Source organism: Amia ocellicauda, chromosome 10, assembly GCF_036373705.1.
Source record: "Amia ocellicauda isolate fAmiCal2 chromosome 10, fAmiCal2.hap1, whole genome shotgun sequence".
NCBI lineage: Eukaryota > Metazoa > Chordata > Actinopteri > Amiiformes > Amiidae > Amia > Amia ocellicauda.
In genome coordinates, this window is record NC_089859.1 from 6,013,698 (window position 1) to 6,038,857 (window position 25,160).

The 25,160-nt window shown below is 36.5% G+C and overlaps 1 protein-coding gene across 1 annotated transcript in view; it reads left to right on the forward strand.

The window, feature by feature from the left end:
• Nucleotides 1-25,160, forward strand: part of pcdh11 (protocadherin 11) — a 218,091-nt gene that overhangs the window by 115,407 nt on the left and 77,524 nt on the right. The window contains exon 4 of the mRNA XM_066714784.1: nucleotides 12,503-12,701. Within this exon, the coding sequence (XP_066570881.1) occupies nucleotides 12,503-12,701 (199 nt within the window). The remainder of the gene's footprint in view (nucleotides 1-12,502; nucleotides 12,702-25,160) is intronic.

The window sequence follows — 25,160 nt, forward strand, 5'->3', positions numbered from 1 at the left end:
CCATAATTTCTCCCTTCCAATCCACTTTTTCAATTTGAAGCTACAAATGTACAAATGAGTTACAAATGTTTACAGCACACAGGATATACAGGGGACAATTACAAAACTTCACTCTATTCCATTTGACAAGTATAAAAGATGACCATTACATGTATGCTGAGAAAAAGACGAGAAACAGAAATCTAAAGTCTATATTATATATGATTAGAATTTGTATTCTTCTTGATAGGAATAAATCACAGAATAAAAGGTCAGTTTTCCTTCACAAAGTCATACATGTATTTACAGAAAGCTTTTTACCTATTCAGACAATCTGTTTAACACAAATTCTGAAAGAAAATAAAAACATTCAGGAGGGGAATATAGGGTTAAACTGGGGAAAACCCAGCAATGGTTACATTTCCACACACTTCTCAATCTTTAGATATAGTTGATGGTTTTCATAAGACGATATGAGGAGCAATGGACTTAAATCCAGTCAAATATTTTCAGTATTACATTTTTTTCCCCCCTCAAAATCCACACCTACTGTAGCTGCATTCCAGCAAGATCCTCCCCCCTCACATATTTTACAAGGTAACGAAGGATGGTTTGCAGGACAGCGTCGCATCACCTTTCTCAGTTGGCCTCCCCTGTTCCTTAAATCAAATTTAATATTGATGGACAGTTTGAAGTACAAGTGTTAGGATGCATAAGTGTTTTTCAAGGGCAGATCAGCAAACACAATGGATTGGCAGGGGGTGGGGGGTTCCTCCAGCAAATCACACGACCAGCACATTGTTATGGGCATAAATCCATTCGAGAAAAAAATGAATAATGGTACAGGGTTTGTGACTGACAACACATGTCAGAGAAAGAGGCTTACAGTGTCCTTCCTCTGGATTTGTTGACACAATATGTTCACACAACAACACGTCCTAGCCCTCGGCATTTCCATGAAGGTCCACACAATTTAAAAGTGTATTATTGTAATCCCATGGACTCTTTGCATCAGATTCTGTAAAATAAACATGTTGTGGGTTTGTTGCCATTTCTCTATACCTTACTAGGAGAGCCCAGCATAGCATAATGAATCAATAAAACCGCACGTTCCTTTTTGTACAAAGTGCTGATATCACTATTATTAATCCTGCTATATATCATTATTAGATCTCCAAACTCAATGTTATCTGCATTAACCAACCTAAAATAGAATTTCCTAAAAATGATACCGCTTTGCAGAACCAACCCCCCCCCACCCATGCCATATTATACAATTAAAACATTTTTAGAACCCAGTTTTTGCCGCATCTCTGATTTACAAGTGCGAATGGCGAAAGAGAGCTTATCAGTTCACTTCAAAAGACTTGTTTATCTTTGTCTGTTATCAGTGGATTACAGTGAACTGAAGTAAAGTAGCTGTAATGAAACAAAATAGCACCAAACCTCTTGGGTTTGAGGATGAATTAATGGAATCTTGTCGGCACGTTCTCAGGTGATCAATACGGTTTACTTTTGTAACAAAGAACACTGATTTTTAATTTACCATAGGTTTAATATGGGCCTGGGGGAAAACCTCAGCATAAAAGAATAGGCTTGTGAGTAAAGTGAGTCAATGCCTGCCTCTAGCTGGTATATCAACACCACTCTCGTGCTGAGCAGTATCGAGTGGAGTTATGAGATGGAGCACAATATTCCTCTTAATGGCGACTTTCTGGGGAAATCACTTTCAGTACTTTTTGAGTTGATTACCGTATTCTCATTATCTGCCATATCAAAGGCAGTCCTATGTTTTTAATTTAGTAAGAAAGTGGGGTGCCCACCCAGTGTTATCTGCAAAACAATACTTCTGTTCATTTTTCAATTTCAGGTGTCCTTAGGTGATGATTTCCCCCAAAAATAAAAAATACTGTATGTTTATTGAAGCCTATTGTCAACCATAGTGTTGCATGTACAGTATTTTATGCACGTATTAATTATTAGACAATAACATAAATACTGCAGATGAAACAGTATCCAATAAGGAAAACATGTGTCAAGGGAGAGCGACAGGAATGCTACGGTGCATAATTATGGCAGACTCGCATTAAGCATTCACAGACTTCTCCACTGTATTTCTTTGTGTTTGACTAATTTAAATTTTTAATATGTTTTAATACGCCTGCTGGAATGAGGATAATGAGAACAGTAGTGGTCCACTCCTACCCTAAAAATGGCCATAGTAGATTTGTTACTCATGATACATAGATGTTTTGTATCAGAATTAAATTTTAGTGCCAAATTATTTCAAGGTAAACCTGACCATCAGCATTAATCAGATTCTGCACTTTGGCATTTGGTTCATCTGACCATGTATAACTAATAGTCTTGCATAGATAAAGATATACATTGAGAAAGAGATGCATTGAAAAATCTCCTGGTATGTCTTGTTAAAAACTCCCTTTTTTTTATTAAAAATGAAAATGTAGTGCCTAAATACACATTTCATTTAGATTTGCTTTGTTTCTTCTTGACACAGAAACAGTCCGTACTTCCTAATTATGTTTCCTTTATTTGTATACATCATTATGAATAGAATGATAAGGGAAAAATATGGCCCAACGAACGGTAAAACATTAAAAAAACAATAAACCAATTCTGGTAATACAATATAATGAAGGTGGGGCAGGGGTTGCTTGCACTCGAATGCCAGCCGTTCAGTCCAGACAGTCGTCCAAAACCACAGACCTGCTTGTCAAGATGAATGGCGCCAGAAGCAATTTCAGAAATTCCCCATGTTTAGGATGAGGAATTGGGGTCTCTGACCGTACAGGCTCACCCCTTGCGTCAGCTGAGCTCGGCCCATGCAGAACGGGCCGTCTGAAACACTATCATGGCTCTGACCACAGTTAACCAATCAATAGTGCGGCCATTCTCTCTGTCGCGCTGATGTATCCTGACACCCATATTTACTGCTGCAAATAAGTTCATTTGCTAGTAAAAACACCCTTCAGTAGCACTCCATCTTAAGGCCAGTGTTTACCAGTCCTTCTCTTCCATGTATTTTTAATGCAAAGAAACAGACATAAATACAGGCATTAATTTTGGAAACCTCTTTGCTGTGCTGGGGGTCCCAAATGACTCTCCCCTCAATGGACCGATAAAGCAAGGCCTTAGCAATAGACTTTACCCCAGCTTTTAACTTTGTTTTTCTCTTGAGATTGCGCTCGAGTCTCAGATTAGTAATTCAAACTGCATCCTGGTCTGAGAGGTTGTTGCAAATACATAAATACATACGTGCATCTGTGCAGCCATATCATATTAGTATGGTTGTCTTTTTTGTGTTAACGGAGAACTAAATGGATTAAATACGATGCCTGGCCTTTGTTTTAGTAAGCAAGAGCAACTCAATTGGTTTGAAAATATCTAATTTCATATCATCAAGAAGAGATTTCTTTTTCCAATTTGGTCTGTGGTCATTAGATGTTTTTTTTGTTTCCTTCTGTTGCTGACCAGGAGCTACAGTGTTTGTTCCAGTTATAGTAATAAAAATGCAATGATAGTAATAATACTAATATTAGATTACAAATAGTGCATTTTTAATATAATTTGACTGGGCTGGGATTTACTTTGAAGTCTCACTTGGTACCTTTCATTAGATTTAGAGTAAAACACAACCCCTGGTCATATTGTTGAATTAATAATTTACCCGTACCTTCAAGAATTCATTTTTTTCTTAATGTGTGCTCATTTTAAGGTTTGCTCCTGCCTATGCTACTGCATGATTTAACAGAAATTATCCTGAGATATAAGGAGATGTTAAAGCACCACCAAGGGCATAGTAACACATAAGATAAGAACTACAGCTTTAAAATGTGTAATTTCTATCTATATCTATACACACACACCCTGAAAAAGGGATTACTTAATCAGAATTGGATTCAAAATAGCTGGATAATTACATTAGACTTAATGATAACAACAGTACAAATATTTTAGGCTTCACAAAACTTTTTATATATATATAAAAAAAAGATGATCCCTGTAACTTTCTGTCTGTAATGTCTAGGCACCTTCAAACTTTTTTCCTGTTGCAGTTTTGATATTATTACTGTACCTGACTGAGCCCTGTGGCAAAGACTGCGCAGCCCTGTCACCTTTATGAGGTTTACAGCTGACCAGCCAGACCTCATCACAGTAAATACAATCCCGGTTTTGACACTCGACCTTTAAGGTTCTGGATCTCTCAAGATTCACTTTTCCGTCCCTTTTTCACTTGAGGTTTATGCATTTGTTTTATGTGGAAAAGCAGTCCGGGCTCTTGACTCCTAAGCCGAGGGCCATGGGGTCAATCCCAGGTGGGGGAGCAGGGCGCTTTACCTAGATTGCTTCAGTAAAGAAACTAAAACACAACTGTAGAAACAGTTAATTGCATGGAAAAATAATGTGATAAATTGTAACAATTGTATTCCGTTGGTGGTTCCCTCCAGTATATGTATATATATATATATATATATATATATGTGATGCTATAATATCGTGTTTGGTTAAGAAATAAAAGCAATAGTTAACTAAAATTGTCAACTGCTGCAGAATTTTATAACAGCAGCACTCCAGCTCAGATAAAAGATTCCCAGTGATTACTGACCAGGTGCTTCTTATATGGCACCTGGTTAAAACTGCAATTAATTTTTCAATTAAACCTAACAACACTGAACATGATGAATTCCAATCCCCACTAATTTAGGTCAGGCCTCCCACTCAAATAATTCCATGTGTTTTGTTTGGCCTGCTCATCTGGAGGGGAAGAACAGAAAATTATAGCCAAGCTTATTCCTGTCAAATAACAATTACCAAAAAAAAACCTGGGCTCATGTATTCTTACTGTGTGACAACAAATTGCTTTGCTTGTAGGTTAAAGCTCACATAATGAAATGCAAGCTTGAATTCTTGTATGTCTATAATCTATTGGCATTTTTGAATAATGCAGGCTTATGGTTATCCACAAAAACAAGTTAAAGCAAGGAAAATTGTGATCCTTATTTATTATTGTATTTGATACACACAAGAAAATGTGTTGACATGCTATTTTCCATGGATGTGTTGTTTGTGTGTACACAGAGATTGATTTACTCAAAATAAAGGTGGGCTAACAAAGCAAAAAGGGTTTTAAAGTACTTTAGGGTAGGGTCTAGTTTGGATGTGTTATGATAGTTGCACAAAATACATATACACGAAATAACATACAAATTTGGTACAGTTAAGTTTGTATCTTGTCCCTTTAGATCAGGGGTGTCAGACTCTAGTCCTGGGGGGCCGCAGTGTCTGCTGGCTTTCGTTCCAGCCCAGCTCTAGGCTCCGTAATTGGTCCAATTAAACAATTAACTGGATGAATTGTTCCCTTCTCTCCAGACTCTGAAATGTTCTGTGGGTTCAAAGCTTTGAGTCATCAACAAATTTTAAAGGTATCGGCTATAAAAAATAAAATAGGAAAGTTCTAGATAAACCTACCTGAATAAATAATAAGTAATTGGAAGCTCCTGTAACCAGCAGACACTGCGGCCCCCCAGAACTGGAGTCTCACACCCCTACTTTAGATGATGAGACCTAAACCTACTGTTTGAATTGAACATCAGAGGTCACAGATCGTTGATCAATGCACCAACTCAACGTTTCCTGATGTCTTATTCATGAACACAGTGTTAGTATAGACAGCTGAATTGTTTGGATAAGGTCATTGATTTTAGCTTCCAGAAATATTGTGTTAAATGAGTACTTATAGACTGAAAAGGCCTTCACCTGCATCACTTTTTGCAGTGCAGTTTGGTGTGTAAGGTCAAACAAAAATCAAAGTATCAAGTGAGATAAAAAATAAAAGAATCAATCACCACGAAAACAAGAAAATGCGAATTAAACAACTGATCCTGATCCCTCAACTTCGTATTGTCAGATATTATTTCTCTATACTGATGCTGTATTACATTTTTACGATGAGAATTCTGATGATGTACTGATGCCACTGAGAAAGGGAAAAAATAAGTTTCATATCTGCTCAACATATGCATTTAACTCTTTTAAAAATAGTTGAACAGCTGAACAGCAGTGGGTAAGGATTTGAACATTTGCTTTCCTGATGGTATGTGAACAGCAATGAGTGGGAAGATGAGCTGATGCTGTGTCTCATACTGAAACCTTCCAGGTATTTACCCCTGCTTGGATTTACAGTAGCTCATAGAGTTTAAAACATGACTGGAAAGATCAGCATTGCAGTTCTGCGTAGTGCACTGCCAGCCCATTCAGATCGCTCGGGCTGATGTCCCTGGTACTTTCGGAGGAGTCGGCTTGGGTTGGATACTTAAAAAGATTGTGATAATTCTGCAATAACCTGCACCCATTACATTAGTAATTTTCCCCGATCGATATCCCCTGAGATTGTGTTCCCGAGAAATGTTATGGTGCGCCGGCACAGGCAATCAGGGAATCGGTTCTGAGCACGCAGCGCTGGAGCCGTGCTTTAATGAGGAATTTAGTGCAGCTGTACAAGCTGTGCCGGCTTCTTGATTTAAAATGTCCCGTGTCTCTCAAAATCCAGCACATTGGTTGACCTAGTGTTGACCTCTGCTTTTTGTAACCCGGGACGTGTTTGGACTCAGATTGTATTCCTTTGAATGTACTATTTATTTGGGGAAAAAAGGCTATTCCAAGTTTTTCTAAAAACTTACAAATATTCTAAAAATAACTTTCTGAAACTTAAAAATATATTAAAAACATGTCTAGCTGGTATTGGGGATGATACAAAATGATACACACATATTATAGGCTGTATTTGCTGCCTGGTTGACAGCAAGTGTTACATTTGTCAAAATCTATCTATATAAATTGCTTCATTTATGAATTGGAGTATTTTAAAAATGGTAACTTTTGATTAACAGCTTGTCTATGAGTCCTCACCACTTCATAAGGGGAAGCAACCCAATATGTGGAGATTTGTTTTTCAAAGGAACACATCTGTAGTGGTAGGTAACCATATAACTGATAAGATGGATTTCAATCGATGCCCATTACCTGCAACACTTAATGTGATTTCAGAGGCGTGTTGATTTGAAGGGCGCAGGTGGAGCTGCAGGCCTGATCTTCACCTACATATGATCAATCAACAATCTCTCGCAATTCCCTCTTCAGCGGTCACTATTTATCATTCAAAGTGCAGGAACACAGCCTGGAGCTCTTCCATGCTGTCAACATGGTCCAGCTACAAAAACAAATGGCAGGTTCTATTGGGCGATTGGCGGAAAGGGTGTCTAATTCATTTAGGTGTGACTTTAGCATCTTCTGAAGTGGAAGACAGATTCTTTGCTTCTTTTTTCTTCACAGTGTTAATATTGTCGAGTTGTAATCCCACCGCTGACTCCAACTCCATCTGTACATCCTAATGATTCTGGGAAGCCACCAGCAGAAGAGCTTTGGATAAGGCTGGCTGGTTATGGAACTGGGCTCAGCTTTTCTTTTTTTTTTCTTTTTTTTTCCTTTTTATCTCTATGCACATACTTTCGATGGCAGTGTTTTATCTGGTTGGGCAGGCTTTGTTTGGTCTTGATATCTCTTTTAGCAGCCTGTGTTCGCTTTTCAGATTATTGGCCATATTCTTTAAACAAGTGATAACGCTTTACAACTATATATGTACTTTGTGTTTTTTGTTTTGTTTTTTTTTACTTTTGAAAGGAAAGAGATTTGTCTGTGGGGAACATCTTGTATTGTGGCAGTTTTGCAGCAACCCTGATGAAGACAAACAATGAGTCATTAGTTGTAACTTTTAAATGCTAAATGCCACTGCGTATGTTTGCTATGCTGTTTGATTCATCAGACTATTGTAGGGAAACTTTATTGGCAGGGAAAGCAGAGCCAAGTGTTTGCAGTCTCCAAAAGAAATGGCCAAGCTCACCTTTTGACCTTCATATGACTTGGGTTGACAGCTTTCTTTTTTCTTTCTTCCTTAATAAAATTGCTGCTTTATCGTTTTACGACTACACAATAACCGCCAAATAGCCCAAATTTGAAAGCTGTATTGTTTTTATCTCCTGACCCTTTTCATCACACAAATATTTCTGGATGTTATTTGGACATTTAAAGCTACTTTTATAAATAACAACATTTACAAAAGCTTTAATCTTTGGCGAAAACTGACAATCTGTTTCTTAAACCAATGCCCTTGAGTTATATTTGTGTTGGTTTTAGCCAAGCTGTTTTTATTGTCTGCCCTCTTAAGTGCACTGGCAGAGCCATGACTGATGTGTGACAAAGCTTCCAAGTCAACTGCAGCTGTTGACCCTGAGCCAAGTTCCCCTTTGTTTTCTTCTGTAATAAGTTCACCAGTCTTATTCAGGCATGAAAGTCCACCCTCGAGTATTTTGTGTGCTGTACAGTCCCAGTCTTTCCTACTTGTTTTTCTTGGGTTGTGTACCGTGAGCATTCATAAAGCCATATTATACAGTTCAAGATCGCAACAGTGTTGTGTCTGTCTTGTTAAAACTGTTGCTCTGCAGAAATAAACCTGTTACATTAACACTGACTCTATTTTCTTATTTCTTGTTTAATTCGAGGTGGTGAATCTCGTAGCAGAAGCCTAAATTATATAGATCATGCATTAAAATCACATGCATATATCTATATATTGCCACAATCTGATACGCATGGATATTATTGTTTTACTCCGATTTCTGGTTTGAATTTAGTAAGGCTTTGAGAGTGATTATCCCTACTGTATCCACCTAAATAACGTCATCTTCCTAGTGCCATTCAGGATTAGGTGAATTGTTCAAAGTACTAATTATAAAGGATTTAGTTCAGTCCTTAGATATGTCTTTAATGAACTGGTACACTGTTAGCAAATACATATTTTTTTGTATAATTTTTTGGCAGCACTTGGATTTTGTTTGTGCCAAGATTTTTTTTATTTATTTCAATTTTTTCATAGCAGCGAACAATGAAGACTTTATCGGTATCATTCAAAGGCACAGACAGAGCTTTCTTACAAAGCTGTAACAGTTCCTTTGAGGTTTTCAAAGGAGCATGTGTTAATGATGTACTTTTTTATTCTTCATTTGCATACATTGTTGCTAAAGAAACTACAAGAACTCTGTGGGTTTATGTCTCAGTAAATATTCAGTTGCCTGCTAGTATTGCCTGTGTAATAATTATAATAATTATTCTACTTATTCTTATTATTTTATTTTGATTATGTCACTGAGCTCCTGGGATCCAGGTTGGATTTTGGTCATGGCCTTCTGGGTAGATTGTTCCTGACCCTTCGTTGTGTAAAAAAGTGCTTCATAATGTATTTTAAGTATAAAACCTTGTGGAATTTCATTTAAGTTTTTAACTCCCCTTTTTTTGCTGAGATTTTGTATAGTGGTTCAACTAAAATAATAATGAAGGGTCTTGATTCATAACCACCTATGAAAAGCAATCTGTAAATGTTCTGGGCATTTTATATATTTTAGTATATTTTATTATATGACTTCTGTTATTACTATTAAAATGTGAATCAGCCTCCTTGAATATTTTGTATGTATTAATCTGAGTTTACTCTCTTCCTAGTTATACAATGATACATCAATCTTTCTGTTTTGAATGGGCTTTAATATTTTGAATCTCCTTTTGTTGTTGCACTCCAAGCAGCGGACTGCAATTGCCTCACTAACAATAATCAGGAGAAATGATCTGCCTGTTCAAAAGTCTACAGGAAGGACACAACAAAGCTTGTTTGGTTAGTGGAGAGATTTGTTCTGTAATGGCATATTAATTTTAGCATTTAGAGTCCTTCACAATGTTCAAACAATGGCAGCCTTACACGTTCTGAAGGTCTGCAGGAGTTCTGTTATGTGATTAATCAAACTGGCATTACAGTCAGGGAATTTTGTATATATGGGGCGTTAATATGTTCAGGCATCAACACGAAACTTTATGAAATGTCTAGTGTCTTCAATTTGCATCTTATTTAATACAAAAAAGAAATTAGAATGGAATCAGTCTCATTAATCTCATCTAACGAGATTTGCTCTCAACTAAGCATTCTTTTCTTTTCAGTGCACTGGCACACTGACTAGTTAATTACTCTATCTGGTGCATTGCTCTGTATCACCTGATTGCAGTTTAAAGACTGTCCTTTTTATGGAAAGCAATTATTAATGCAAGTGTGATTCGTCGTTGGAACTCGGAAGCGATTTGTTTGAGGAACGAACATGGATTAACATGTCGATAATGGGCAGACCAGACTATAAGACACATTATACAATAAACAGCTTAGAATACATTAAAAATACATGTTTTTAAGGACAAATCTGTCCTTCTATGTGTAATGTACCACATGTAAAAATGTTTTTCGATTTTTTTTTTTTCTCTATGAAAACTGCAAGAAATGTGCTGCAAGAATAGCCTCTGGCAGTTTTTCAAGTTCTGACAGTGCTGTGTTGTGTGTGTATGTGTGTGTGTGTGAAAGAAGGTCATCCATTTGAACAGCCGTATCCCTCCTGAGAAAATCAAACTGTTCCTCCTTTTACAAAAAAAGAAGAGAGAAAAAAAAAAACTACATTCTGTTCCAAGCTTAAAACCTGCATGATCAAAGCATCTTGTTTCTAGACCTTCCCTTTTCTAAATTGGGCTACTGGGAGCTAGATATTAAAGTGCCTGGATAAATAGGTTCGCTTTCTAGCTAAATTGTAGGCAGTTTTTCTCAATTAAACTAAACTCTGGGAAGTTATACACAAGGATTTTGCATGTTTATTAAAGATAACAAAAGCTGATCAATTAGGCGGAGAAGTTTAAGATAAAATGAACATCAGTCTGGGAAGTAAATTGTGAAATATATACGTATTCACATGTTCAGACGAACATGCATCGAACATACATCCATGTATTAGCAATGAAACTGTGTTGTTAGTCAGTAACTTATTCTCAATAACTCAATAACTTATTCTTCCAAGAATCCTTCTCACCTACCACAACTGTTTTGTTTACGCAACAAACCTGTGAGCTTACAGTGAAAATGGCAGATACAGGGTGGAAACTATACACATATCAGAAATAAAAAGCATACCCATACTGCCGAGTAATGTGGGTACAGTTGTATTTTGATTAGCATAGACTAAGAAGTATATAATTATAATTTTTCAGATGTACCTGTACATTGATTTGGCCATATGTTTGTGGATAAAAAGAAATAAACAGCTGAACATTTTTATACCTGAAAGAAATAAATTGTTGGAGATGATCACTGTTGTTTTGATTTGTTTTTCCAACATTAATGTGTCCTCATTCTTTTTAAAAAAGCATGCAAAGAATAATATTGTATTGAGATACTTGGTGGCTGTCACGCTTGGCAGTGCCTTTGCCTGTTATTAATTCTGCAAGTGCCATGAATAATTACATTTGAAACAGTTCTGGGATTTTGCATTTGTCATGCTATAAACAGGTTGCAGGTTTGTACAGATTTTTTGCAGTTGCAATCTAAGTTTTTCATTTGTAATGTTTTACTTTACTATAACTGCTGCATCTATCACACAATCATCACTAAGTGCTTAAAACAGAGGGAAGATTAAGTGATTTCAAAATAAATTATTTTCTAACAATTACATATTCAGATGACACATTCATATTATCTTTTAGTTTTAGTTACTTACTTCTCAGATTAAGTCTTGTCCTTTGAAATATCATCAGTAATTGTGATCTGAAATTGAATATGAGGTTATGTTTACTTCATCTCAACAGAAAATTAGCTAATAAGTAACTGCAGCAGAATTAAAGTGTGGTGAATGGCGAATTGTAACAATGTCTTTCCTACTTAGCAGCTGCGGTAGCAATGACCCATTTTAACAGTTTGCTATGGTAAATTAGCTTAATGATTTGCTCTTGTTTTAATTTAACTCAGAGAAACGTCAACAGCAATAGGTAATAAATACATGTACTATAACATACAGAAGGGTGTAACGATGTATACATATTCTTTTGCCCTAAACTGAGAAGTTTAAGATAAAAAATGAGAAGTTAAACTCCTAAACTTAATCTACTTTCAAACACTATCAATGCAATCATATAACGTTTTGTCTTCTTAATTGATTGCATATCTCTAAAATAATTTGCAAAGATAATTACTGCACATGGAATTGCACTTAATTAGAAAAGGAGGCTTTGCAATGCTTTTAAGTACATCTTGTGAATTCACCTTGATTTCAGTCGAGATAGACCATGAATAAATGCAGTATGTGTGTTCTTCAAGAGAAAGACTTCCCACTCACACTTTTTCAGCACAAATTAAGAGCTTCATTAAAGGGATTATGAATGTGCATAGCAAAAAAAGTGTCGACCTTCACATCTTTAGTTCCCCGTTGATGATGTTGCCGATGTGGCCCCCGCAGCCTTTAGTGGCGGCTGTTTAAAGCACCTTCTGACACTGGGATGGTTCAACTAAGGTTCCCCCGACACGTTTTCTTCAGACCTCGCCGGGCCGGGCTGTGCAGAGGTGACACTCTTGTGTTTTGTGTTGCAGTCACAGCGCCGCGTGACCTTCCACCTTCCCGATGGGTCTCAGGAGAGCTGCAGTGACAGCGGCCTGGGAGACCATGAGCCCACCAGCAGCGCCAGCACTGCCCACCCGCTGCCGTTGGGCTTCCCCCAGGAGGAGTACTACGAGCAGACCTCTCCCAACAGCCGCACGGAGGGCGACGGCAACTCCGACCCCGAGTCCAGTAAGTCACACCTGCCCCCGCTCAAAAAACTCAGGGAACACAGGGAACAGCAGTAGCCTGTCAAAAGTGACGGCGTCAAAACAAAGGACACTGATTGTGGCTGAGAAACAGGGCCACTCAGCTGGCTGTCCGTTCCAATCGCTTTGAGCCTCGGAGCTGCCATTACTGTCTGCTCCTTTATTATTTCATTGAGCTGAGTAACAATCAAATAATCAAGGCAACGGCTGATTGTTAGGGATACATGCCTGGTAGCTCTGATGTAAACAAGCACTGAATGGGAATTCTTAATATTTTAATTAAAAAGAAAAAATGTAATCAGATGTTAAGAGACAGAAATCCTCCAGCGCAATCATTACCTGGCAAGTTCTCGAGGTAAGTGCTACATTTCTGACAGTTGGTAACATGTCGTTAGCCTGCTGTATTAATTTGAACTACAACATGCAACATATACCTTTTACAATATCAATTTCAGCACTAAAGGTGTGAATTATTATATTTGAATCCTGCCTTGCTCCATGCACTTTCCTTCCTGTGGAGTAAGGATATAATACCGTAAATACCATTTTTGAAGCAAACCTTTCAAAACGAGGATTCATTCAGCAAAAATGGAAAGACGTCCTTTGCTTGAGCCATAAAGAAAATTAGATTTTGTCCTCTAATGTTAATGCAGCAATAATATATTTGCATGAAATTAGTTTCTTGCTCACAATGGCTTTTGCAAAAGAAGTAATTTATAAGGACCTGAGTTAATTAATTTTATTTTATTTTGAGGAAGCCTTTCTCCGCTGATCTACTGCTTTAATTGAATTAGTCTGGAGGTGCTTTAGGTGGGAGAATTCATTGGTTAACTATCATTGTTATGCTTTAATGGACCAGACAGGAAATGCTGGTATTTTCATCTCGCCGTCTCAGTGTATGTTCTTTATCTTCATGAGGAGATTGACGGACTGCTCCAATGGTGAAATGACAAGTATAGATACGAAATGAATTAAAAAAAAAAGCATCATATATTATCCAAAGTCCTTGGGTGATATTAGTCAATCTCTATGCCCATCTAAATAGGGAAAAGTGCATGGGCATGATGTTAGTGGCTTTGCGACCTTGTGATGAAAAAGGCACCATATCTCTTTTTAATCTTTGCCTTTGGTATAGCAGAGCTTAAAGAAGGAAATAAATGAAAGGGTAGGAAGGTGCTTTGATTCCGAGTCTGTTTCTGCTACGTAATCACAAAGCGGCGCTGGCCTGTGATCTGCACAGATCTCTTCAGTCACTGTGTGCTGCTGAGCCGTGATACTGGTGAATCACCACAGCATTACACAGGTTGTCTTCAGGCAACACAAATGTGCTTTTTTAAAGGTAGAACAGAGAACGAGTAAATTGTTTTGCCTCTGCCTGAAGATATCAGCCTTTCAGCTTCCGCCATCGCTGGGACACGGCCGGCTCACTGATGTTCTCACATCTCTGTCCTAAAAAAGCACTAAACACCGACTCAATACCACATTAGTATGTATATCACCGGAATAAAAAGAACTTAAAGAATTAGGGGATGTCATATATTGTATTTTATTCACCAACACCCAAATAAAAAAACATTCCAACATTGATTTTAACAAGACATTATCTTCTGTTGATATTTATAAAGCATTTATTAAAGGAGATAACCAGCGGTTTGATGGAGCCTTACTTCCCTGTTACAACGAGATCAAATATTAATTGTCCCCGTGCTTTCTTTCAGTCCAGCCCACTGGCTCTGTTGATACTGAGGAAGATTACAAACTGTATTTTGTCACATTTGAACAAGACACTATCTCTTGGAGCTGTATCAAACACAAAGCTTAAAATAGCTTAAAGGATAGAGTATTTTGAACTGCTTATGATGAAAGAGAAACACAAACCCAGACGCTCTCGCACGGACACGAACATAGACATGCACACGCACACGCACTACCTCTTTGACTGCAGCAGCGGGACACACTGCAACACATACTTATCAATAACAATTTACATGTTTCTCTAAAGCTCGACCGCAAATTAGTAGAATGGAGCCACTGATTTGTTGCTGCAGATTTAACTCCCGCTGGTTTTATAGGAGGAAGCTTGAGCTGGAATTCATATTTAATTATTTATTTTCAACAGCAAAATCTATAATTAGCCTTGTAACAGAGCTGCATTTAACCCCCCCCCCCCCTTTCCCTCTGAATACCTTTTAAGCAGCACCTGGATTATAATTCAGATCTGTATCACATTCGGTTACTAACCTTAGTAGTTTTAATTGATATACTTAACAGCTTCTAAAAACAGATAAGGGCCCAGATTACATCAGAATCCAGTCCTTGATGACTTTCTCTTTGCCAGAGGAATCTTTCTTCTACTCATTGGAAACTTGCCATGAAAATACTAGGTTTGAAATTTGCAATTTGTGTGTCACAAGTTTAATTAAACCCTGGCCTACATATCTGTAGTTTACAGTCCCTGCATGTACATGGACACTAATATCCCTCTTGTATTTGGAAAACTTAATGTATTCCTCCATGTAAACAGCTGATTACTTAAAATTCAAATTTTGTACCTGTCAATTGGTATTTCATATATCATATACTGTTTAAAATAAACAAGTACAATAAGTTTGGTAAGAAATAAAGAGGGGGGAATTTAAAAATGTAAATTAATAAAATTAACACTTTCTATCCTTCTCAGGGTAAGACTTTGGATCTGTAGCCGGTTTGACTTAGTTTCCAGTACAATAAAGGCATGAAAATCAAAATGAATGCTCTCTAAGCAGCCCTGTTCTATATTCTGTATGCTGTGTCCCATGTATGTGTAGGCAGCTAATTGAGCATGGAATAAAAAGAAGGCGTGTGACCACATTCAGATGGTGATCAATTAGTCATTTAAATATACCCAGGCAGACACCACTTTAGAAATCAGGCAATCAGGTCAGGGTAGGAAGTCTCCCTATCACAGCTCCAAAGGCACCATTAACATACACACACACAATGGATGCATTAATTTCCTTAAGGGCCACAGTTAAGCAGCATTACAGGTCTAATTATATAATTACCTTCTTCAGACCTGGGGAAAGGGGTTAAATAGTTTGAGCTAAATGAATAATAATTTTGTATGATGTGAGTAAGGAATAAAAATGAGAAGACCCTGTGGCCCTCGAGGAACACTGCTCTGAGATATTAGACGTGTTTAAAGGACGGCTTAAAGGACAACTTTTTCAGTTTTGTAAAAATATAGTTAATTTGTCCTCATTTGTGTAACTAAACTATGTGTGATTTAGTTTTCTACTCAGTTCTGTCATGTTAGCAACTTTAATTACTTGTTTAATTCTCACCAAAAAATTGCAGCTGTCGGCTGTAACTGGTTTTCAGGATGTGTACTTTCACCACTTTCTAGATTGATAAACAGATTTTAAAGACACAACAGCACAGGATTTGTCTTCCCCGCAGCATCGTGGGAAATAATGTCTCTGCATGGTACCTCCTATAGCCCGATGACACCTGCCATTTTCTGGTCAAGGTTAAGTTACAGATATGATAAGATTAAACTAAAAAAATCACAGATACTTTGTTTATAAACTCCTGCCAACACATGAGGATTTTATTTTTTAGAAACTGTCCTGTGAAGCAGTGCTGAAGTAACATACCAGACACCATATTCTGTCACCTGCTGAGTACTTTGTGAAATATGTTAACCAACGGATGGAGATAATGTAACAAACATTTATCCCTATCCATATCTGTGATATATTAAGGGCTTAGTGTTGTACTGACCACCTCTATTTCAATTCCCTTTCCTCCAAAGTAGTACAGTCTTAATCTTAGAAACTTTGAGGCATATTAGATTTAATATGCAGCCCAGAGAGTTGGAGACAGGAGCATTGTGGAGCGATGGCAGCTGATGGACTCCGAAAATCCTTTCCCTCCCCAAAAAGTTCAGAGATAAAGCCTGACACAGTTGTCTGAAGTTGAAACGACAGATAGAGTCCTTTTCTGTTGACAGTCTCCGAGATGAGAGCATCGGAGGCGTCAGGAGCCCAAGACGGATTAGATATGGTTTTATCAATGAGCAGCAGGCTTCCCCGGCAATGGCAATGCCTTATCTTGTCAGCTTGGCGCGAGGAAACGACCAGAACTCAGAGTGGCTCCAACGCCGACGTTTGAAAGGTGGTGTCGCAAGGTCCGCGATGTCACTGGCTCTGAATAACTACCTTCCAGAGGTTGAGAATAGGTGGCTCTCTTCTGACAATGAATTCTTCTCACCTTTTTTTTTCTTGAAAAATAAAAGAAAAAACTAAATCTTTATTAGACCACCCGCTCGTGAAATAAAGTTCATATGACATTTATATTTCTATTATTTATGAGGCAGGAGGCAATTCATTTTATGACCTTTTTGCTTTCCTTCATTCTGCCTTACTTTATCGGACTGTCAGAGCGCTAAGTAAATCTTCTTTTTAACAAAGAAGCATCAGGATTTTCACCGGGTTCTCACCTTTATCTCGGTCCTAAACTGGGGGAAATGGTGACTGTGACTCAATTATTGTTAGCGGGCCACGGAACCATAGAGGAATCTTTATTTAGTCCTTTTCTTTCTTCCACATTTCTCTGTCATCTTATCTAAAAAAAAAAAGATACCCTTTAAAGTTGTTCTACAAGAAAATGTAATTTATAATGCACCATAGCGAGCCACATCCTACTGTTTTAAATATTTATGTATATATAGGCTCCCTGTAATGTCCAATGTTCCTCTTGCCTTTGGGGATAAAACAATAAAGCAGTGTAATAAAAGCTCAGAGATATGGACAAAATGAAAATATGTACAGTAGCAGGATCTCCGAGCGATCACCATAGAAACTGAGAGGTATAGAACGGGCTTCTGGATTTTTTCTGGGGTGACTGATATCTCCTGGCCTCTTAGAGGACTTGATTTGTAGAAATACTACACAGGAAAAGGCTAGTGACTTTGACAACAGAGTAATTAGGCCCTGTTGACAGATGGAGACTGGGGTATCTCTGCTTAAGATTATTTTTATTTTTTTACTGCTTAATGACATCAGACATTTTATCTGCACAGTCGTATTGGTACTGGTAACAGTGCTATGGTTGATGTTGTTTTCAATGTACTATTATTAGTAATTGTATTATTACTTTCTGTCTCATAATTAAAATAAACTAAACACAAAGAGAAAACATTTTGAATCTGCAGTGATACGTTATTTAAGTACCACTTTGAATTTGTTGTTTTAATTATAGTTTTAATTTAATTTGATTGTTTAATTGTTTTTTTTTTCAATTGTTTCATTTTATGTAATTGCACTATTTTCCCCTTCAGATTACATAATTTCAATTTCTATCGCACCTGAAAGTACACTTTCTTTAATCTATTTTAATCTAATCGCCTTCCTTGAAAGGGATTTTCATATCGGATTGCAAGAGCCTTTTCAGATTTTTGTTGTCTTTATTAATTTGTCTATTACAGTGTATTAACATATTACTAGGCACTCAATAACTACATTTTAGTTACGCATAATAACAGTGTAATTGTGCATTTGTTAACATGTACTTAATGTGTAAAATGTGGGCCATGCCCGGTATAGCGCCAAAGCCATCCTTACCAGACAATTGTGTACAAACATATACTGTTAATATTTTTTACACATTAGGTACATGTTAACAAATGCATAATTACACTGTTCTTATTAGTAACTAAGATGTAGTTACAGAGTACCTACTATGTTAATACACTGTAATTAGGGGGACCATTTTAAGTCTGTCGGACAAATCATGGAACTTTGTTCCCTTTTTCATCAAATAATCGTCTTTGGACCAGACAACCACCCTTTGCATTTTTATGAGAATGATGGTGTAGGTTGATTTGCATTTTATGAGATTGGTGGTTTAAGTTGATTATATTGTGTCTATAACTGCTTTTGGAGAAGTTTTGCAAAGACTTTAAGAATAATCAAGCAGTACAAGAGGAATACAAATTACTACCAATACAATTAAGAGTAATGTGTGGGAAAAAAATGCATCTCATATATTAGAGAAATTGCCTTCAGTCTCATTTGCAGTGTCATGATTGCTACGTTCAGGAATCACCTTACAGCTTCTGACCTGACAGAATATGCACTATCAAGCTTATTTTACTTAATTGTGTGCTTCATAATTGCATGAGTCAGTTCGTTTCAGTCCTTTCGCCAAATATATCAAGAAATTCATTAAATAATGGATAATTATAGACAATCTGCCCTAATGAGAAACTGGCAATTTGTTGATTTACATCTTTATTGAACTTTTCAGATTCCCTGCAGACAATGGGATGAAAATTATTGATATCGGTGTGCTGAGTCAAACCTGCATTGTTACGATCAATTAGGTTGAGATAATGTATCTGTTGAGCGAGATAGAAGTTGAGGACGCATACTGACAAACACAATAAGTCATCTTCCGTTGGTAAACATATCGAAGCAAGTGTGTTTTTTGTCTAATGATATGTGTGGATATTATGTTCAGTGGAGCAAACGGAGACTTATTAAAACTGAATGTAAACAGAAGTGGTTAAAAATCCATAGACATCAAGGCCCTTATGATTACAAGATAATTTAGTGTGGTGCTCCAGAGACTTTACAGTGTGCCATTCTCATTAGTGCGTTATCTTTGTCTGTGGTGCTTTACCTTTAGGAAGAGTTCTGCCTTTTTATATACTAAAAGCTTATGGCTAAATGCTGACGATAGTATTAGTCATTACAGGAGTTGAGAAGAGACTTTAATCTATTGCATATGGCCTTCAATGACCAGTTTATGCCTCGCTCTCCCAAGATCTAAATCTGCTATTAAAAAAAATAAAGATCAATCCCTTTTATATACTGTAGGTATAATAAGATTATCGTCTCAGTCATCCAGACAGACTTTGAGAGTAAGAGTTTTAATATATGCTTTCTAAAGTGCTTTCTTGAGTAATTATTATTAATATGTTTTGCCCCCTCAAAAAGATCCCAAGCAAAATAATGCAGAGTGTTTTTAGGCCAGATTATCCAGATTTTGGACACAGAAATGATCTGTGTCATGGGGGTTGTGGAGGACTTCTCTAGTGGGATACTTCTTTCAATTTTGCGTGACTTACATGGGCTCTAAAGAAACTAGGAAGCAAACTAAATGGTTTCAGTCAACCTTTGATTTAGTGATTTCTTAATTTCTTTCAATCTATAGCAACTACAAAGTTTTGTTTACGGTGCATGATATTGTTTTATTTTCTTCTATGACAAATACAAATATAAGTAATATATAAAATAAAAAATCCTGTAAATTTGCCTGTATATTGTATTCTTTATAGTGAAATATTGTGTTTTAATGGTATTTTACTGTAAATTGCCAGATTTCTTAGACACCCATTCTGTGGTAAGGAAGCAAGCATTAAGCAGCAATTTTACTTGGAAATCCTGTAGTTTTTAATGCATATCTTGTGTGTGTATCTGGGACTGAAATGTTTTTAGTATGCAGTACTGCCAGTGTAAGCATGGAAACAGATGTACATGTATCCTGAGATATCAAACCATCGTTCCTAACAGGATACATCTAACCAAAGGACTTGGAATTTAATGCACACAATCACTCATGTAGTTCACAGTATGCAGAAATTGATCAATCACAAAATACATGTTGGTATCTTCCATAGTACCACAGGGTTGTATTGTGGCTCAGTGGGTATAACACTCATTTCAATGTGGAAGATTGTGGGTTCAAGTCCTGGCCAGCCCAACTTGTACCAATATGAAATGTTCCAGTGAACTGAACTGAGCTGTGATTAGATAAGGTGATATGTTGTGCTGAACTTGTGCTCAGCCCTTGCTATCAGGGGGAGAAGGAATCAGAAATGTGTGATTCAACAACCAACTAATCTGTTCAGCATATCTATACAATAGTCAGTAGCTTTTACAAAGATTATACAAAAGTGTCCTGGAATGTTTACAGTAAACTTTACAGTGTTACAGTAGTAGTTAGAGTATCTTACCTCCAACTGTGCTGTGAACAAGTAATAGTTTTTGGTGTGCATTTTAAACATGATTTAGTTTTTGATAAGATATGTTATACAACATGCTTAAAATCGAATACAATTAAAATAAAAACTGTCTATAATTTCAATTTTAAAGTATCCATTATTTTATGCAATTAGCTCTAATGACTGTGGAGCTTAATTACAATGAGTTGTGTAAATCTCTTTCCCCCCTCTGAATCCCTCTCTGGAAGCAAGCTGTGACACTGACTGATGACTTCCTTTTTATATGAAACTGAATCCTTCCAACTCACAGAAAAATATTACAGCAATTAATTAGTGTTTAAAACTCATTAGCTGCAGTAACCAAATAATAAATAAATAAAAATGTGAAGACAATCATTGTTAATTTTTGTAATGATCCCAGAAACCTTGAACTAAATCTATTAAAAGTCAAAGCCTTTCAAAGCAGGAAAGCATGTTTTAACAGGGTAAATTGAAAGCATTTGTCAGGCTTGGCTTTGTCAGTTGAATAGTTAGTGAAGAGTGTAGTTAGGTAACTCCAGCATTCAAAATGTTTATGTTAGACTTCCATGGAACATTAATTTCATTTAAAGAATGTTAAGCTGATCAAATAAAACGAAACACATCAGTGTGATTCTAATTAACATAAATTAAGTGGATACAAAATTGCCTCCAGCTACGTATGTCAGTTGAGAACTTTGGCTTTAATACTTGGTCTTTTGTTGAGCCATTTTTTCATATTCTGAAAAGGAATACAGGACTTATTTTCTGAATATGGTAAGTACTCAAATGCATAACATTGCAGAATGTATCTTTTTGTAAATCCACAATGGCAACCAGAATTCACAGTCCTGGTTTAATTTCTCTGAAAGCATCTAGTTGCTGAACAATTTTTTACCATAACAAGTTAGTGAATGTGCCTCATCTGTTTATTACAAGGACAAACCTATAAATATATATATATAAAAAAAAAATCAATGCTTTAACAATTAATTAAACAGGCAATATTGAAAAAAAGAAAGTGGTATTTATTATAACAATGCAAACATGTATAATTTCAAGAAACAAATAATTGACCAAAGTAGTAGAATTATATATGAATATAAATATTAATAATTAACTCACACCACCAATTAAGCAGTTATCTTCATCCTGTTTCTAGCCAGACATAACATGCAAAAATAAACAAGACAATTTAACATCAATACAATTACAGGTATAAGGAAACAAACTGTAAAACCTGTGAACTGGCTGTTAATTATGAATTAAGGACTGTGCATTGAACTATTTACAGACCAAGGGAAATACTGCAGCTCATGAAAACACAGCAGTATGATAATACATAAATACAATAAGTCCATTAGGCATAGATCTGAAACAAACTTTTAATCTTCATTTATGCATGTTTTTTCTTGTATGGATTTTTTAATTGTTTTGATTTTGCCACAGTTTGAAGTGGCCATTCATAACTCAACACTTAACTGTTGTATTTCCTCTCACTGGCCTTGAATGATATGCAAATAAGTACATCGCCAGGTCATCTGCTTTCACTTTCACATTGAGATCCTGGACAGAAACGAGCAGCGCTTTGGTGTAAACTAAGGGATAGACAGAACTTGGCGTTAATGCCTCTCCTTTTCTGTTGGTTGCTCGCCAGTTAAGAGATGCTGATGCGTGGTAGGTCAAGGAACTGCTGCCCACTCCAACCCACTCAACACAGGCAGGTTTAGAGTTAGCCCTTCCTTGTCCACTTGGATGTCCTGTGGCATATTGCATATAAAACTTAAAATAACTCAAGCTGCTCTCAAAAGTTGAGGTTTTAATGGATGAGCCACTCAGCAGCCCCTCCGGTTTGATTTTGAACATTTATATGAACTACTTTCAAATATATAAATAACTTCCCCGGTTCATTGTAATGCATTGCATCGAGCATCATAGACTCACTTCCATTTTTGTAAAGTGGGGTAAATACTGTGATACAGCAAATGACAAATGGAGTAAAAAATCTAAAATGTTTCCTTTCAGGGACACTGAAAATATATTTTCCTGCGTCTGCCATGTTGGGGGATATGAGCAAGCGTCAGATGAAAACAGTATTGAGTTGAGGAAGTTTATTAATTCTCAAATCCCTCAGATTGGGGTCATTCATGCATTTATGAAAGCAGATGTTGTTTGAGATTTTGTCCCACCAATTTCTTTTCCATTTGATGAAAGAGGTTGCGTACTCAGAGTATTTGTGACTTTATGCTGACAAGTCTGTTTTTATCCCACATCTTCAGAACTTTATCCACACAGAAAATCTATCCAAAAATAACCCTATGCAAGGATGAACCATCTATTTTTCTAGTACTCTGGAAGAATTTTTTTTTGCATGATTGCGTATGTGTGATAGCTTTTTAGTTTAGTTTTTTTTAGTTTTGAGAAAATTTACTTTGACTAAAAGGTAGTAAAGGTGTGCTTTATGGGCACCTTGACATCGGTGTCATTTTCCACCACTTCTTCACCATCTATTGGTATAACAAACACAATAATAAGAGGACTATTCAGCATGGCACACGCATAAAGGGAAATATACTAGCCACCTCCATCAAAACCGGACTACACATTTGTGTTAAAACCATTATGATTATAAAAACATATACAACTTTATTATTATTATTGTTGTTGTTAGATTCGTGCAACTCGGAAATCATGTAAGAGGATTGACTAAGGAATTTTCACTTTCTGTCCATATGCTCTACCAAAGAATCTGTACATGCTGCTGTTGTTGTTTTTGTTTCTCCATATGTTTTTTTTCTTTCTTTATCATAAACAGATTATATTTGTTACATGGATAGAGAGATTAGGATTAGGATATGAGTGTTTGCTTGTTTGAGGGAAACATCCTGTCTGATCGTACTTTGTGATAATGATGACGATAATAATAATTGTAACATTCAGAGTTTCTCCTCAAAATGGTAAATTAAAAAGGTATACAAACATATATAGAATTATATGCATTGGTTCATAATATTTACAAGAAAGATTTGGAAAAGCAAACTACAAATAATGAAATCCCAGAACTAAACCCAATTTCCAGCATTTGTAATTCCCAAATATTGCTCTTTATCCAATTTTCAGCAGTTTGGTGTATATGTATGCATTTATCTTAAATCAAGGTCAGTGGAGTCACACTACTGAATTGTAAAGGCAGCTCATTATTGTGGTTGTATTGTATTATATTGTAATAATCCCATTCCTATTACAAATAATGCTTTAAAAAGCATGGTTTAAAAGTAATGTAGTCCAACGTAAGAGAGTGTATCACATTTATCACAAGATATTGTATTAATTTCTTTCTACACAGTTTACCAATTTGTACCTGTGACTTCAATGCAGTTGTGCACCTTTTTATCTTTTTATAAGGTGTTTGAGAAAAGTTAAAAGAAATGAGCTCTTGGTGATAATGATTTTCTTGACCCTGAAGTTTCGCTGCCACATACTTCCCTACTGCTGTGTGATTTGTAAGGTCAAGTACATACACTGTTTCGTCATCACAGGATTTTATTAAATGTTGGGGCATTTAGTTCACGAGGGCAGTACAAGGACAGACGCTTCAAATCCTGTCATCTTAAAACAGCCCATCCTTTGCCTTCCCACATTGCAATTTGTTTTGTTTTTCATTTAAGCTGAAATATTATATCACTCAAATTATATATAATATTATATCACTCAAATGCTTTCTGAATACCAGCAGGATGAAAAAATAAATGTTTATCTTAGACCTATACAGTCAAATATAAATTGTATACTATGATTAAAATGAAAAACAAAACAAAAACCTGTTTGCAGACAAAGGTTTGTTTTCACAGCATTGCTAAGTGTTGTTGTAATCCTACTATTTGAGAGACAACATATCCGTGAGCTAAAGATATACATTGGAAGTGAGAAAGTAACAGAAGCAAAAAATAAATTAATATTTTTGTCCTAATTATACTCATTGTTTAGTAGTGTATTTGTGCGTACAGCATGTGTGATGGTTGCGGTAGGGCTGGTGCTCTTCAACGCAATTAGTTTAGCCAAAAGCTAAAAACAGATTTCCCTACAAGTATGACAGCATCCGTCACTGTTAAATGTTTTAAGCCTCCTCTGGAGTTCAGGGTATTAATATTTGAGCCAGAGATGTCCATAAATAGGCAACAAGCGCAATTTTCCAAGGACAGCTTCAATGAGATTTCAATCGCTGGGTGATGTACTGATAAGGGGCTGCAGTTAGCATCTGTCTGTTCCTCCACAGAGAGAGCGACTCTAAAAGGTCAGAGACACACGTGCCAAGGAGGGCCAAAGATTTCCACATGCGCAAGAAAAGCAGCAGACGGATAAATAGTGTCCAGCATCCGGGCACTCAGCATTTTACAGTGTATCTCCCAGGCATTTTCTAGCTTCAGATTTGGGGAG